Below are 17,514 nucleotides of genomic sequence, written 5' to 3'. Positions count from 1 at the left end.
TTCAGGTCTTTGGTAAAATTGCCATGGTTGACGGAACACAAATAAATCGAAACAATAACTTCCAGACCTTTCCACAGGCTGTATTGCTACTTTTCAGGTGATTTTCATTTTGTCATCTATTCGTAAATTACACTTTATATTGCATTGGATTACTTTACGTCTTCCAAAGTTTTGTGTAAATGCTAAAGTGCTTCTGTAACAAGATGTCCTTTATAGGGCTGCTCCAGTCTCAGTGTTTTGTCTGCAGCATTGACATAATGGTGACAGCTCACATCACTACAGCAAGTCACTAAGCTCTGTGATTGGCTGCAGAGGTGATGTGAGCTGTTGATATGATGTCACCACTTGAGGTACCATTTTCTAAGTAGACCATAGGAACTTTAGCAGTATGTATAACAAATCCAGAGAATGTACACTGAATAGCCATTGTATTAGGTATACCCATCCAGTAGTGAATTGAACCTCCTTTGGCTTTCTGAACTGAATGTATGATGAAGGAACTGACATGCATTGAAGAGTCAGTTCTACCGCATTCTACAAATACTCTATCTATATATCGTCTAATTCTGTCTGTTTGTCTGTAACGGAAATCCCGCGTCGCTGATTGGTCGCGGGCAGCTGGCGCGACCAATCAGCAACAGGCGCAGTCCGGCCCGCGAATTGGCGCGGGATTTGAACCATGCTTCGCTGATTGGACGTGGCCGGCTGAGCATGACAAATCAGCGATATTGGTGCGGCTACTTTAAATTAACCCCCAATGTATCCCCCCGGGGCCCCTAATGAGTTTTGTAAATACCTCATGTTGCCAATACTGCCTGTGCGTGGCGCTATCACTGACCATGCACAGGCAGCACTTTACCCCCAGCTGCAGCCGGCTCTTGCTTCCGCTTACGTCACGACTATTTGCGGCTGCAGCCAGGGGTCTCCTGTTCCGCGTTCCACGGTGAGTGACAGGTTGTGGGTGGGCTTATCCCCCCATCGTGTCACACCGGGCATCCACCGCGCGCTCTCTCAATGAATGATATTGGAATTTAACCCCCAGTCACAGCGCGACGTAGTTCACTCACGTTTACTGAACAAGTTCTGTCAGTCACAGTGTGATGTAGTTCAGTCACGTTTACTGGACAAGTTCTGTCAGTCACAGTGCCGCGTAGTTCAGTCACGTTTACTGAACATGTTCTGTCATTTACAGCGCCATGAACAGATACTTCTTTACTGTACGCTATCACGATTTACGCTTCCTGTCTTCCAATGGGTCGTAAGCAAAAATATGCCAATGAGGATGACAGAAAAGCAGCAGCAGCAGCAAGGCAAGGACAACATCAAGAGCAAGAGACACTTCAACAAACTGCCGTCAGACAAGCCCAGGTTGCGGAATCTCACAGACAACGTCGCCAACAGGAAACACCACAACAAACTGCCACATGACAGGTACAAGTAGCTGATTCACAGAGACAACGTCGGGAACAGGGGACACCACAACACAATGCCGCTAGGCAGGAACACGATGCAGAATTCCACAGACAACGTCGGGTGAATGAATCTCCACAATCCAGGGCAAACAGACAACAACATGATCGCCAAATTCATAAAAAATGAATGCTCTACCAACTAAGGCAAGCCCAGCAGAATATTCAACAACTTGCACGTTACGTAACAGACAACAAAACTACAATTATTGAACACTACTGTGGGAATATGAATGCAGTTTGCTCTAAATGCGACTCTCTGAATTTTATTGATGAAAAACCATCTGACAATCAGTTTACTCAATGCTGCCAAAAAGGAAAAGTTATGCTACCGAGACCTCACTACTCAGATCTGTTTGAGCAGGTAATGAAAGGAACGCATCAACACAGTAGAAATGTTATGGAAAATATCAGAAGCATCAACAGTTCTCATGCGTTTGCTTGATTTGGTGCCAACATTGCACCGCCCCCTAGATTCGGACCATATTGTTTTAAAATTCACGGCCAGATCTACCACCGCACTGGAACACTTCACCCAGAAATAGGACAACCACCAAAATTTGCACAATTATACATCCTTGATACAAATGAGGCTACAGAACAAAGGATGAATCTGAAAGAAAACGAAAAGTGTGATGCTGAACTGATGAACCAAATTGCTGTACATTTACAAAAATTCAGCCCATTTGCTGCCGCATATCGCATGCTAAAAGACATCAAAGCTGAGGAGGAACAGAGGGCTATAAAAAATGGGACTGAAATGCCTTCTATTGTCATGGCCATTAAACAAGAATGTAAACAGGATCCCCGACTTTACAACAAACCACGTGTAAGTGAGGTCGCAGTTGTTTTTCAAAACGATGACGGAGAACCTCCTTTTCAAAGGGATATATTAGTCCATCTTAAGCCAGACCAAAACAATCCTTTGGTTCCTAAGACGCGACTAATTAGCATTTTGCACAGCAACCTTGATGCTCTTCTGTATCCGCTATTCTTTCCAAGAGGTTATCAAGGGTGGCATGAAAACCTACACCAGCAAGGAACTTCAAGAAGAATTACACAACTGCAGTACTACAGTTTTCTTCTGTCTGTCCGAAATTACTTCAATCCTATTTTAAACGGTGGGAAACTGACACAACAGTACTTAGTCGACACATACGTTAAAATTGAAGCTAATCATCTAAATTTCATACAAATGAACCAAAAACAACTTAAAGTAGAAGACTACTGTGTTCTTCTAGAACATTTGCAAATACAATCAATTCAAAAGGAAATTCCAATTGAAAAAACGGTAATTCTCCCGTCGTCGTTTGAAGGTAGACCCCGCAACATGCAACAGCGTTATCAAGATGCAATGGCAATAGTAACAAAGTATGGAAGACATGACATTTTTGTGACAATGACCTGTAATCCTAAATGGCTGGAAATTACCGAAAATCTAGAACCCTGGCAACAAGTTGAACACAGGCCGGACTTAGTCGCATGCGTATTTTCACTGAAACTCAGCAGCCTTTTGAAAGACATCAAAAATGGGATTTTTGTAACAGTCATAGCAGTGGTACACATCATAGAGTTTCAGAAACGAGGTCTCCCACATGCGCATATACTAATTATCTTAGACGCGGATTCCAAGTTTCGTACGGAGGAAGAAATCGATAACATAGTGTGGGCTGAAATTCCTAACCAAGAAAAGTATCCTGAACTGTATAATATTGTAGTCTCTCATATGGTTCATGGCCCATGTGGTGTAGCAAATCCAAAGAGTCCATGCATGGAAAACGGAAAGTGAATAAAAGGGTTTCCAAAGGAGTTCAAATAGCACACTGTTAAAGATTTGGATGGCTACCCATCTCACCGGCGACAACACATTGATCACATTGTTCGCAACAAAAAAATTATAAATAACTCATGGATAGTTCCATGCAACCCATACTTATCAAAACGCTACAACTGTCACATCAACGTAGAAATCTGTGCTTCAATAAAAAGTGTAAAATATCTTTTCAAGTACATATACAAGGGGCATGACAAAGCTAACGTCGAAATACACCAGAAAACAGTCAATCACGATGAATCATCAACTTTTTGTTGACTCAAGATATGTGAGTGCTCCAGAAGTTGCTTGAAGGATATTTGCGTTTCCAATGCATTCACTGTCCCATGCCATTATACGTTTAGCTATTCATTTACCAAATCAACAGCAGCTTTATTTCTTTGAAGATGCTCAAGTCAAAGATGTCTCAAAAACTTTAAGCACGACGTCAACATTAATGGAATGGTTTTTGCTGAACCAACGTGACAAAAACGCAAGGCAGTATTTGTATCGAGAGATTCCAGAGCATTTTGTTTGGAATAAAACTTGGAATCCAAGACAATGAGGACTTAGCAGAATAATTGGACGCATGTATATTGTTAGTGTCAAGGATCAAGAAAGATATTGCCTTCGGCTGTTACTACTGCATGTGAAAGGAGTTACAAGTTATGACGATTTGAAAACAGTTAACGAAGTATTGCACGATACATTTAAATCTGCAGCTTTGGCTTTAAGACTTCTATTGGATGATACTGTGTGGAGACTTACTTTAGAAGATATGCAGTTACCCTACATATGCCTAAGCAACTTCATGAATTGTTTGTCTACATCTGCGTATTTGGACCGCCTACAAATCCGGCTCAACTTTGGGCAAATTTCAAAGAACATAAAATTGAGGATTACTGCTTATGTCTTCACAACAAAAGTGGAAATTGTCAAAATTGTGAATCTTATGCCATGCAAGATGTCCAAAATGTCTTACTACTGCATGGAAAAACGTTTTCAGACTTTAATTTGCCACAGCCTGCAATTCAAGTTCCACAAGTTCCAGAGTATGACAAAGCTTACGAATTATTGTTGGCAACAGAGAAGAGAAACTCCTTAAATGAACAACAACGGATTGCATATGACACTATTGTGAGCACTATAGAAAACCAAGCAGTTACAAGGCCAAAATGTTTCTTTATTGACAGTCCAGGAGGAAGCGGTAAAACAAACCTCTATGAAGTTTTAATGCATCACGTTAGAGGGTTGGGAAAAGTCGTATTGCCATCGGCTACAACAGGTATTGCAGCAAACCTTTTATGAGGAGGTCGCACTATCCATTCACTCTTTGGGATACCAGTTCCAGTCAATGAAATCTCCGTTTCCAGAATAAAACAAGACACATTTGCAAGAAGTCAGTTAAACAACGCAAATCTTTTGATACTTGACGAGTGCACCATGGCACCCAAATACGCTTTGAGCTTAATTGACAGACTTCTGCGTGAAGTAATGACTACAAATGTTGCTGAAAAAAATGAAATTCCGTTTGGAGGTAAAGTTTTTGTCATTGGTGGAGATTTTAGGCAATGCCTTCCAGTCATACCAAATGGAACAAGAACAGATGTTATCGAGTCCAGCTTAAAAATGGCTGACCTTTGGAAACAGTTTAATAAACTCCAACTAATTAACAACATGCGATCTTCTGACCCAGAGTACAGCAAGTGGCTTCTTAAACTTGGTAACGGTGAACTTAGCAAAGAATACAACCTTGGAGAAGACATTATTGAAATACCAGAAGACATATTGTGCACTGACTGCATCGTAAGTGATGTTTTTGGACAATGCGTTGAAATTGATGTGAACGACCAAAGCAGTGTTGAGAGGGCCTCTTCCCATGCAATTCTCTGTCCCAAGAACAATGACGTGGCTCTACTAAATTCCCGTGTGATGGATAGAATGCCTGGAGAGTATAAGTTATACAAAAGTGATGATTCAGTGGATGTAGACAATGAAGATGAACGAGAGCATTATCCAGTTGAATTTTTAAATAGTCTTACGCCATCAGGAATGCCATCCCACAGACTACAACTCAAAGTTGGAACAATTGTAATGTTGCTGCGGAATCTAAATACAAAAAATGGTCTATGTTATGGAACTCGCCTTATTGTTACTGGACTCTATTCCTACGTAATTCAAGCAAGAGTGATCACTCGATCAGCAAAAGGAGAGGAAGTGTTCATTCCACGCATTGATTTATGTCCTTCAGACATCGGTCTTCCATTTAGGCTTCGGCGTCGACAGTTTCCAGTAAAACCAGCTTTTGCCATGACAATAAACAAGTCACAAGGTCAAACTCTACACCTTGTTGGCATATATCTACCGAAGCCCGCTTTTGGTCATGGACAACTCTACTTTGCATTTTCAAGAGTTAAAATGAGATCCAACGTCAAGGTGCAAGTTCTTCGTACCCCTTTACAAGGAAAGTTACTTATAGATAGACAAAACGTATTCACAAGAAATGTGGTGTACAAAAATATTTTGGGTTGATATTGTTAACAAATATATTATAGTGTCGATGTACTTTTTTCGTCCCATGATTTATTTACATACAGTTAGATATTCATGTAATGGTTTATATATTTTGATGATCTGTTTAATAATTTCGTTCAGTTGTATTAAGTTCTATGAGCAAAAAAATTTAATGATAATGTATATATTTTTCCCGGAAAATCCTGTGTATTAATTGCATTATTCTTAAATCTTCATAAATAAACTACATACATATTCTAGAATACCCGATACATTAGAATCGGGCCACCAACTAGTTTGTTAATAAACTTGATGATTTGTTTGATGTCGCTCACGCTGATGCCATGAAACGTATAAAACTTTAGTAAGACCGCGACTTCTTGCTTGCGCAATGATAAAAAGGTAGTCATGGAAGCAAGGGACCATTAGACAGAAAGCTGTCCAAGGTTGAGAAAAGAAGATTTATGAGAGAATTAAAGGCTGAGAAACAAAGAAAAAAGGAAACTGAGCGAGTTCAGCAGTTGACAGCATCGACTGAACTTTGCAGTAGTAGTAGCAGTTGCAGTGAAACAGTGCGCTTCCAACAATGATAGTGATGAGGGTGAAGGGCTTTTTAGTCCCAAGAAACATAAGTCGGTAAAGACCTGTCAACATTGTGACTCCGGAAGTTGCTACAGTTCTAGGCAGAACTAATACCAGTGATAGAAAAGCGACCTACCTGCTTGCTGCTGCTTCTTAGTCTCTTGGCCATGATCCAGACAGTCTCACGTTGAATAGGGAATCTATCAGACAGACTCGTCGCCGGCATCAAGAGATTGCAACAAATGCTATCAAAGCGTCCTTCGGTAGTAGTGGCCCACTGACTGTACTCTGGGAAAGGAAAATGTTTGCAAGCCAGAGAAAAAATGACACTGCTGAGCGACTGGCAGTACTAGTGTCAGGAGGAGGAACTGAGAAGTTTTTGTCAGCCCCAGAGATACCTAACAGCATAGCAACCGCACAAGCTAAGGCTGTATTCAAGGTTCTGAAGTATTGGTGACGCGCCCCCTGGGCCTGTTCGGGGAATACCCGGAGCCGGATCTGATGGGGGTAGTAGTCCTCGTGGCGGTGACCCGGTTCGTGCCCAGGGTGTCAAACCAAGTGGCAGAACTTAGAATAAGATGTTATAGAGTTCGACTACGCCACCCGTTGAATGCGGTTATGAAACCGCCGCTGCAGGGCAGACCGCTGAGGCCGGTGGTACGGTTGTGCAGCGTGGATGGTATAACCCCCAACGGGAGGGGTATGGCCTCAGGGCAGCGGACGTGGATGATGGGTATAGCAGAATTGCACGCAGGCACCAGGAACCACTCAGAGACGGTGCGGTGTAGTTCAGGGTCTTTACTGGTGGCAAAGGTAGACCCTCCCGGGAGTACTGGCTAGCGATCGGGGCCTGGTCAGTCCGTGAGCAGATAGGATCTCCCCTGGCCAGGCGGAGTTGTAGGCCTCCCCAACTAATTGTACTCTTCCTGGCTACCTTGCTAGAAGCGGGTAGAAGTAGCCCACGTCCCTGAGTGTACCGTGTGGTGCTCACCCGTATGGCCGGTGACTCGGGGCCTTCTGGTAGCCTCCGCTCCACGCCGGCGGTGCTGGTCCCTTGCGTGTGACCGTGCCTTCGGGTTTCTTGGCCAGAGGACCTGAAATCCCCTGCCGGTCGGTTTCTGCTGCTGGGTATGGATCAGTCCCCACAGCCTCGGACTCCGTGTCCGGTGAGATCTCTTCAGTCAGGATGAGCTCTACAGCTTCCAGTCCCTGACCCCTTCTATCACTGCTCCCACAGAGCTCCTGATCTTGCTCTCCCTGTATCTGCTCCACTCCAGACCAGACTGTGTCTCTGTCTGGGACTCCTCTTCTTCTCCTCTAACCCTGCCTCAGCCCCAGTTTATATAGGGGAAGTTCTTCCTCTCCCAGGACTGGGCAGGAAGTGTTGCATGCTTAGGGTTCCTGACCAGGAGACCTCCCACCTGCTCTCAGACGTAATATTGCTATTACTGTGGTAACCAGACCCCTGGGGTGCCACATTCCCCCCTAGTAAAATTTAGTACTCCGGGACTAAACATAATTTTGAAAACATAACAGGGTATAAACAGGAACAATACAATAAGGGAAAACACGTTAGGGTGGTCACAGCGTGTCCGCAACCGGGTGCAGTTTTTGAAGCAATAAGGGTGTCCATTTCACCAAAGAACAGGGAGCCGTAACCAGGTGGGGGTCTGTCCTACCCCGAGTCTTTAGCAGTCTTAGTCCATTCCTGGGTTACGCTCCAAACATATATACAAAGAATTCCGGCTAATCCACAAAAGACACCTGTAAAATAACTGGAAAAACATAATTATTTACAAGCAACAGTAAACAGGTAAATACCAATAAACCAGTCTGAACACTTTAGATCCTCCAACGTACGGGCAACTGGCCTCTAGTGGCCCTAGTAGACCTACGGAGCTTACTGACCGGTCCTGAGCTACAGGGTGTAGGAGCTGTCAAAGGTAAGCTGGGCAGCTGTCTACGGGTTCTTTGGCTCACTAGGGGCACGGCAGGCTCACTATAAGCAGAGAGTCGATGCTCCTGGTCTGCTTGTGTGGGGTCTTCTGCCTCCTGGACCGGCTGCTCTTCCTGCTCTACCTGTTTTTCCATAGGCACTTGGGATGCTGGCTGGAGGAAGGTGAGGACGGGTACCACAACAGCGCCATTCACTTGTGTCCAAGACCGAGGGAAGTCTCCGAGTACAGTACTGACCATCTCTTCCCTTTCCTCTGCGGGTCGAGGGTTTTCTTGATCTTCTTCAGGGTTTCGGAGCTGCTCGGGACACTTCTTCAGGTGATCTCGGGAGACAATGGCTGTGGTTTCTCCTCCATCCTTACTGATTGTGCAGATTTTTGGGTTTTCATGGCTTGATGGCAGTACGGTGTACGGGTCCTTCTCCCACTGGTCGTCCAACTTGTGGAGCCGTCTCTTCCTCTTCAAGACCTGCTCTCCAGGTACCAGGGGAACAGCGGGAGCATACTGGTTGTAAGCCTTCTCCTGTCTTTCTCTTGCTTGACAGAGACTTCGCTCAACGCTCTCCTGTACTTTCCGGTACTGCTGCTGCCTCTCTGTGTCCCAGTCTGCTTCTGGTGAAGTGTCCTCGGGTGTCAGGACTCCCATATCCAGATCAACAGGCAGCTTACCAGGTCTTGCTCTCATTAGGTAAGCCGGGGTACAGTTGGTAGAACCTACAGGGATGTGGTTGTATAGGTCCACCAGATCAGGCAGTTTCTCAGGCCACAGACTGCGTTCTTCCAGGGGCAATGTTTTCAGAAGGTCTATCACCACCTGGTTCATCTTCTCGCAGAGTCCATTGGTTTGCGGATGATAGGGTGTTGTTCTTATCTTCCGGCAGCCATACAGAGTGCAGAACTCCTGGAAGACTTCCGCTTCAAAGGCAGGTCCCTGGTCCGTCAGCACCTGCTCTGGGTATCCGTGTGGACGGCAGAAGTGCTGCTGGAAGGCTCTAGCTGCTGTTTGAGCCGTTAAGTCCTTGACGGGGACTACAACCAAGAACCGGGAGTAGTGATCTACGATGGTTAACGCATAGACGTAGCCACTTCTGCTGGGGGTCAGTTTTACATGATCCAAGGCTACCAGTTCCAACGGCTGCCTGGTGACGATGGACTGCAGGGGAGTCTTCTTGCTGGCACGGTCCTTCCTTCTTAGGTTGCATGGGCCACAGTCTCTGCACCACCTCTCGATGGTTCCTCTCATGCCTACCCAGTGGAACCGCCCGCGCAGCAGGAACTCCAGCTTCTTCCATCCGAAGTGCCCAGCTCCGTCGTGGTATGCCTCCAGTACCATAGCCGCGTCTCTTCTTGGCACCACTACTTGCCAGATCAGTTCATGCGTCCGGGAGTTAACCATTCTACGGCACAACTTCCCCTTGTAAAGGAACAGTCGACTCTTCTCAGCCCACAGTTGCTTGGTTTCCTCCGGAGCGTCTGGGTCAAGGCGAACATCTGACTGAGTCAGCATCTCCTTCACCAGTCGGACGGCGGGGTCACTGTCTTGCGTTTCCGCCCAGTTGTAATGAGGTAAGGGGTTGAACGTAGCGGATTGCTTACCCCTTACACGATGGGAATACTGGGTAGTCCCATGACGGTGGAACGCGGGGAGTTCAACTTCTTCCAGTTCCTCTGGATCTTCCCCTACGTCCGGTAGGTTTGGCATTCTGGACAAGGCATCCGCGTTGGTATTGGAGCGTCCTGCCCGGTATTTGATCGTGAACTCATAGTTGGACAGGCGGGCCATCCATCTCTGCTCCAGGGCACCGAGTCTTGCAGTGTCCAGGTGTGTCAACGGGTTGTTATCCGTGTACACGGTGAACCGGGAAGAGGCGAGGTAGTGCTTAAAGCGTTCGGTGACTGCCCACACCACTGCCAGGAACTCTAGCTTGAATGAGCTGTAATTCTCAGGGTTTCTTTCGGTGGGTCGCAGTTTTCGGCTGGCGTAAGCAATTACCCGTTCTCTTCCCTGCTGGATCTGGGACAGTACGGCTCCTAGCCCGATGTTACTTGCGTCGGTGTAGAGGATAAAGGGCTGGCTGTAATCAGGGTACGCCAGGATTTCATCCCCCGTGAGGGCCATCTTCAGCTGGCGGAAGGACTCTTCTTCCAGCTTCTCCCATTTGAAGGGCGGCTTCTGGTTCTTGGCCTTCCTGGACTGGCCTATCAGGAGGTCCTGCATAGGAGCTGCCTTTTTGGTGAAACCGGGAATGAATCTTCGGTAGTAGCCTACCAACCCGAGGAACTGCCGCACTTCCCTTACGCTGGAGGGTCTTGGCCATTCCTTAATCGCGGTGATCTTATCAGGGTCGGGAGCCACTCCGTCAGCACTCACCACGTGTCCCAGGTACTGCACTTTTGGTTTTAGCAGGTGACACTTCGACGGTTTCACCTTCAGACCGTAGTTTGCCAGGGCTTCAAACACTTCCGCCAGGTGTTTCAGGTGGTCCTCGTAGGTTTTGGAATAAACTATAACATCGTCCAGGTACAGTAGGACCGTCTCAAAGTTCCGGTGTCCCAGACAGCATTCCATCAATCGTTGGAAGGTTCCTGGTGCGTTGCAGAGTCCAAACGGCATGCAGGTAAACTCGCTAAGTCCCATCGGGGTGGTGAATGCGGTCTTCTCCCGGTCCGCCTCTGCTACAGGAACCTGCCAGTACCCGCTAGTGAGATCCAAAGTGGAGAAGAAGTTAGCAGATTTTAAAGCAGCCAAAGACTCCTCTATCCTTGGTAAGGGGTACGCATCTTTGTGTGTGATACGGTTGATTTTCCGGTAATCTACACACATTCTCATGGTGTTGTCTTTCTTTTTAACCAAGACTAGTGGAGCTGCCCAGGGGCTACAGCTATCCCTGATTACCCCAGCCTCCTTCATGTCTCTAAGCATCCCCTTGGCGTGTTGGTAGTGTGCAGGGGGTACGGGACGATACCTCTCCTTTATGGGAGGATGGTCTCCCGTGGGGATGTGATGTTCCACTCCCTTTACCCGCCCGAAGTCTAGCGGGTGTTTACTGAACACTCTCTCGTATTCCTGGATCACCCAGTAGACTCCCTGCTTTTGGTGAGCGGGTGTGGAGTCAGTACCCAAATGCAGTTGCTGACACCAGTCCTCCATTTGTTGCTTAGAGCCGTTACCTTCCTCTGGATGAGATGGAGGCAAGGGTTCCACGGACTGTACAGAATTTTGGTTGATGGTATACAATTTGGCTAGCGTAGCATACCGGGGCAGGTACACTTCCCTCTTCCCGATATTTATTATGCGAACGGGCACCCTCCCATGGCGTACATCAACCACCCCCCGTGCCGTCAAAATGGTGGGCCTACTGTCTGAGTAGACTGGTTCTACCATTGCCTGGTAATCTCTACCTCTCAGACCAATAGCTGCCTGGCACCAAATCATCATTTCACTTTTCGGGGGCATGGCAATAGGGAAAGGGTCACACATTCTCATGCAACCAATCTCACCACCGGAGAGTTCCACCTGTTGCCGTCGCATCAGTGCCCGGATCTCTTTTTGGAGCACTCGCTGCTGGCCGGAGCTGGCGTTCTTGGCAACCTGCTGTAAAATGAGAATCACCTCTGCAAGACAATTTTCAATCACATTAGTTCCTAGAGTTATCTTTGGGTGACTCTCGCGCTTGTCAATGTCCACAATGATCAGTCCCTGTGCTGCCAGTTCGACTTTACCGAGTTTAATGGTCACCTCCTTAAATCCGATCTGTGGCACGGGCTGACCATTGCTGGCGATGATACTCAAATCGTCGTCAGGGTAGCGGGTTATATCCGAGTCATTCCAGTACTGCTTGAAGAGCACGTACGGGATGGTGGTGACCTGTGACCCGGTGTCAAGTAGGGCACTCATAGGAATGCCATCCAGTACCACAGGCAAGACTGGACGTCCTCCCACGTATTTGTCACACCAGTTCGATGGGCCTGGTGATCTTATTCCTAGGGGTTGGCCCTCTACCCCAGGTTGTGCCAGTTTAAAGGACAGTACCTTGCCATATGTCCGGGTTGATTGCAGCGGCGGCAGATGGGTTGTCCGTCCTCGTTGTATCGGTCGCTGGGTCTTCCTCTGGCCGGTGGGGTCCTCCTTGGTCGGCGCCACGGGATATCCTCCGGTCCGGATGCCAGCTGGATCTTCCCTGGAGTAGAAACCTGTAAAGACTGCACAGTTCGGGTTAGCGCGGCAACGTTTTTAGTTAGCTCTTGGACCTGATGGTGCAGGTCTGTAACCGGGTCATTGTTTAAAGCCTGCGCATCAGCTCCCACAGGCCCTGCCGACAAGGGCGCCGTCTCCTGGTGGTAAGTGGTAGTAGGGCGTCTGTGGGTCACAGCGCCACCTGGTGCCGGTTCTCGGAGCACCCGGATGGCTCTGTCCTTGAACTGTGCAAAGTCCAGATGAGGGTCCTGTAAGGCCATTGCCCGCAACTGGGTTCGGTGGGCATTGCAATGTAGACCCTCTATAAATTGTTCAGTCAACAACTTGTCTTCGTTTCCCACGCCGTCAGGGTCAGCCTGCTTAATGGCTCTCAGGGCCTCTTGTAGGTTTAGTGCATAGTCCCTTATATTCTCATGTGCTCGCTGCTTGCACCCGTAGAATCTAAGCTTGATCTCGGCTGAGGTACGGGTATCAAAGGTGTCCTTCAGCCGGGCTAGTATCTCTGCGACAGTCCTCCTCCTCCCAAGTGGCCATGACTTTACCTCCCTTTGGGCTGCCCCTGTTAATTGAGCCACCAGGATGCTCACTTTTTGCTCTTCTGTGAGGGGGTACACCTGGAAGAGGCTATCCAGCTTTTCTCTGAAGTCATTTAGGGTATGTGACTCCTCTGAGTACTGGGGTAGCTAGGCTGCCCCCGGGATATAGGGCATGGTGAAAGGCATGACCGCAGCAGCAGTGGCGCTGGCGGTGGCTGTGGCAGTGAAGCTCTCCTCCGTATCCGACATCCTCCTCCCCCCTAGTGAACCGTGGCCTACCTTGCGATGATCCTCTTCCGCAGGCCGCTACTCCGCAGTGGATCATCAGGGTTGAGGACCTTCCGTCGCGCTCCTGTGACGTCGGCGTCTGCTGGGCTCCTTCCAGGACCTTACGCAACGTCCGGACGGGAGGCGGAGCTTCAGTTCTCGCGCGCTTTCGGAGTCCACGCCCCTCTTCTTCTCGCGCGGCGTCCTCAAGATGGCGTCCAATGGCGGGAAAACTCCACGGATGGTGGGAAGAAGGCAGAAGATGGCGTCGGATGGCGGGAAAACTCCACGGATGGCGGGAAGAAGGCAGAAGATGGCGTCGGATGGCGGGAATCTTCACCACAGGTAAGTTTAACAGTCTTTTTCAGGCACGCAGTACCCGGTGGTTGCGGGCACGAAATCCTGCCGACTACGCCAAAGTTGACGCGCCCCCTGGGCCTGTTCGGGGAATACCCGGAGCCGGATCTGATGGGGGTAGTAGTCCTCGTGGCGGTGACCCGGTCCGTGCCCAGGGTGTCAAACCAAGTGGCAGAACTTAGAATAAGATGTTATAGAGTTCGACTACGCCACCCGTTGAATGCGGTTATGAAACCGCCGCTGCAGGGCAGACCGCTGAGGCCGGTGGTACGGTTGTGCAGCGTGGATGGTATAACCCCCAACGGGAGGGGTATGGCCTCAGGGCAGCGGACGTGGATGATGGGGATAGCAGAATTACACGCAGGCACCAGGAACCACTCAGAGACGGTGCGGTGTAGTTCAGGGTCTTTACTGGTGGCAAAGGTAGACCCTCCCGGGAGTACTGGCTAGCGATCGGGGCCTGGTCAGTCCGTGAGCAGATAGGATCTCCACTGGCCAGGCGGAGTTGTAGGCCTCCCCAACTAATTGTACTCTTCCTGGCTACCTTGCTAGAAGCGGGTAGAAGTAGCCCACGTCCCTGAGTGTACCGTGTGGTGCTCACCCGTATGGCCGGTGACTCGGGGCCTTCTGGTAGCCTCCGCTCCACGCCGGCGGTGCTGGTCCCTTGCGTGTGACCGTGCCTTCGGGTTTCTTGGCCAGAGGACCTGAAATCCCCTGCCGGTCGGTTTCTGCTGCTGGGTATGGATCAGTCCCCACAGCCTCGGACTCCGTGTCCGGTGAGATCTCTTCAGTCAGGATGAGCTCTACAGCTTCCAGTCCCTGACCCCTTCTATCACTGCTCCCACAGAGCTCCTGATCTTGCTCTCCCTGTATCTGCTCCACTCCAGACCAGACTGTGTCTCTGTCTGGGACTCCTCTTCTTCTCCTCTAACCCCGCCTCAGCCCCAGTTTATACAGGGGAAGTTCTTCCCCTCCCAGGACTGGGCAGGAAGTGTTGCATGCTTAGGGTTCCTGACCAGGAGACCTCCCACCTGCTCTCAGACGTAATATTGCCATTACTGTGGTAACCAGACCCCTGGGGTGCCACATTGGCAGCTCTTGGATAGAGATGAGCGGTGTTCGTCTAGAACTGTTCGCCAATCTCAAATTCGAGCTGTTTTGGGCGGTGTTCGAGTTGTTCGAGGAACCCGAACGATTTGCAAAAAATTCGGCTGTTCGAGGTTATGTTCGATAACTGTTCGTGCACCAAAAGCGTGTCCTTCATGTCTGGCGCTATTTAGAGCACCAATCATGCAGGGATTGTCTGCCACTCACTGTAATGCCACAGCCATGGTGGTTGTGGCATTACAGTGATTGCCCAAATCGATGGGAACAGTGCTCACAGTGAAACATGAAAAGCCGGCAATTCAGCAGCGGCATACACTGGTACCCGACAATTTAGAACCGAAAGAATAGACCTTCACACATAGATTAGATAGATAGAAACATGTCAGTCACATATATAAGAAGTACAGTGACAGTGTTGATTACTGTACTTGTCATTTAGTGTAAGGATTTATTAAAAAAAATATTAGTGTTTTCATGCACCGCCTCTTTAAAAAAGCCGGCCGGCAATTCAGCAGCGGTACCCGACAATTTAGAATAGAAGGAATAGAGAATCACACATAGATTAGATAGATAGAAACATGTCAGTCACATATATAAGAAGTACAGTGACAGTGTTGATTACTGTACTTGTCATTTAGTGTTAAAATAAAGGATTTATTTTAAAAAAAATTGGCGTGGGGTTCCCCATAATTTTAGGCTCTAGCGGAGCTTAAGCAGACAGCTGGGGCAGATGTTTGAAGTCTGGGAAGGGGTAAAACCCACGGAAATTCCCAGGCTACTAATATCAGCCCCCAGCTGAATACCTAGCCTTTACTAGCCATTAAAATGGGGGACTCCCCCAAAAAATGACGTGGGGTCCCCCCTAATTTAATAGCTAGCAAAGGCTAGACAGACAGCTGGGGGCTGACATTAATAGCCCGGTAAGGGTGCCATGAATATTGGCCCCCTCCCAGGCTAGAAACACCAGCCGTCAGCCGCCCCAGAAATGGCGCATCCATAGGATGCGCCAATTCTGGCACTTAGCCTCGCTCTTCCCACTGCCCTGTAGTGGTGGCAGTAGGGTAATAGGGCTGGGGTTTATGTCAGCTTATAATGCCAGCTGACATCAAGCCCAGGTTAGTAATGGAGAGGCATCTATAAGACACCCCCATTACTAACCCCATAGTCAAAGTTAAAAAAAAACACAAACACCCAGAATAAAGTCCTTTAATTGAAATAAAGACACAATTCTTTATTGTTCTAAATTAAACCATACTTATCATCACGCCCATTCCAGTTGAAGCCAACGATCCCCTGCAATAAAAGAAAATTAATAAAGCAACATCATCCTTACCTTTCCATGGTTATCACGACAGCTTCAGCTCTGCTACATCGAGATGACAGGCTGGACCGCAGCACAACGCTGCCATCCAGCCTGTCATCCCGCAGACACTGAGAAGCGCAGGCTTGCTTGCGCTCCTCAGCGTCTCTCTGTGACGGCATCCAGATGAGCCGAGGTCATGTCCAATGAACTCGGCTCACCTCATGCACGTCACTGACAGCGTGGGAAAATTCTCCTGCACTCAGCGCTTCAGCGTGAGAATTCTCCCACGCTGTTAGTGACGTGCATGAGGTGAGCTCATGTCCAATGAACTCAGCTCACCTCATGCACGTCACTGACAGCGTGGGAAAATTCTCCTGCACTCAGCGCTTCAGCGTGAGAATTCTCCCACGCTGTCAGTGACGTGTATGAGGTGAGCTGAGTTCATTGGACATGAGCTCACCTCATGCACGTCACTGACAGCGTGGGAGAATTCTCACGCTGAAGCGCTGAGTGCAGGAGAATTTTCCCACACTGTCAGTGACGTGCATGAGGTGAGCCGAGTTCATTGGACATGAACTCGGCTCATCTGGATGCCGTCACAGAGAGACACTGAGGAGCGCAAGCAAGCCTGCGCTTCTCAGCGTCTGCGGGATGACAGGCTGGATGGCAGCGTTCTGCTGCGGTCCAGCCTGTCATCTCGATGTAGCAGAGCTGGAGCTGTCCTGGGAACCATGGGAAGGTAAGGATGATGTTGCTTTATTATTTTTCTTTTATTTCAGGAGATCGTTGGCTTCAGCTGGAATGGGCGTGATGGTAAGTATGGTTTAATTTAGAACAATAAAGAATTGTGTGTTTATTTCAATTAAAGGACTTTTTTCTGGGTGTTGTGTTTTTTTTAAATACTTTACTAGAAATTCATGGTGGTCATGTCTAATATTGGCGTGACTCCATGAATTTCGGGCTTAGGGCCAGCTGATAATGCCAAGCTGGCCCTAACCCCTTTATTACCCAATGAGCCACCGCACCAGGGCCCTGGATGAGTTGGGTACAGCGCCAGAAGATGGCGCTTCTATGAACGCGCCATTTTCCGGGGTGGCTGCGGACGGCAATTTGCAGCGGGGGTGGCCCAGAAAGCTTGGGCCTCCCTGCGCTGCAGATTCCAGCCCCCAGCTGCGTAGTTATACCTGGCTGGACACAAAAACAGGGCGAAGTCCCACGTTAATTTTTTTTAAATTATTTCATGAAATAATTTAAAAAAAAGGGCTTCCCTATATTGTTGTGTCCGGCCAGGTACAAATAGGCAGCTGGTGGTTGGGGGCAGCCCGTTCCTGCCTGCTGTACCTGGCTGGACACAAATATAGTGCGAAGCCCCACGTCAATTTTTTTTTTATTATTTCATGAAATAATTTAAAA

General features: G+C 48.3%; 1 protein-coding gene across 1 annotated transcript in view; it reads left to right on the top strand.

Moving 5' to 3' along the window:
• Window positions 1-17,514, top strand: part of CACNA1S (calcium voltage-gated channel subunit alpha1 S) — a 1,485,309-nt gene that overhangs the window by 1,130,141 nt on the left and 337,654 nt on the right. Inside the window, exon 32 of the mRNA XM_073685020.1 lies at window positions 6-97. Coding sequence (XP_073541121.1) covers window positions 6-97 — 92 coding nt within the window. The remainder of the gene's footprint in view (window positions 1-5; window positions 98-17,514) is intronic.

Source organism: Phyllobates terribilis, unplaced genomic scaffold, assembly GCF_046119375.1.
Source record: "Phyllobates terribilis strain yellow unplaced genomic scaffold, ASM4611937v1 Scaffold_1__5_contigs__length_1240528914, whole genome shotgun sequence".
Taxonomy (NCBI): Eukaryota; Metazoa; Chordata; class Amphibia; order Anura; family Dendrobatidae; genus Phyllobates; species Phyllobates terribilis.
Note: the sequence above shows the minus strand (reverse complement) of the source record. Positions and strands in the feature narration are given on the sequence as shown.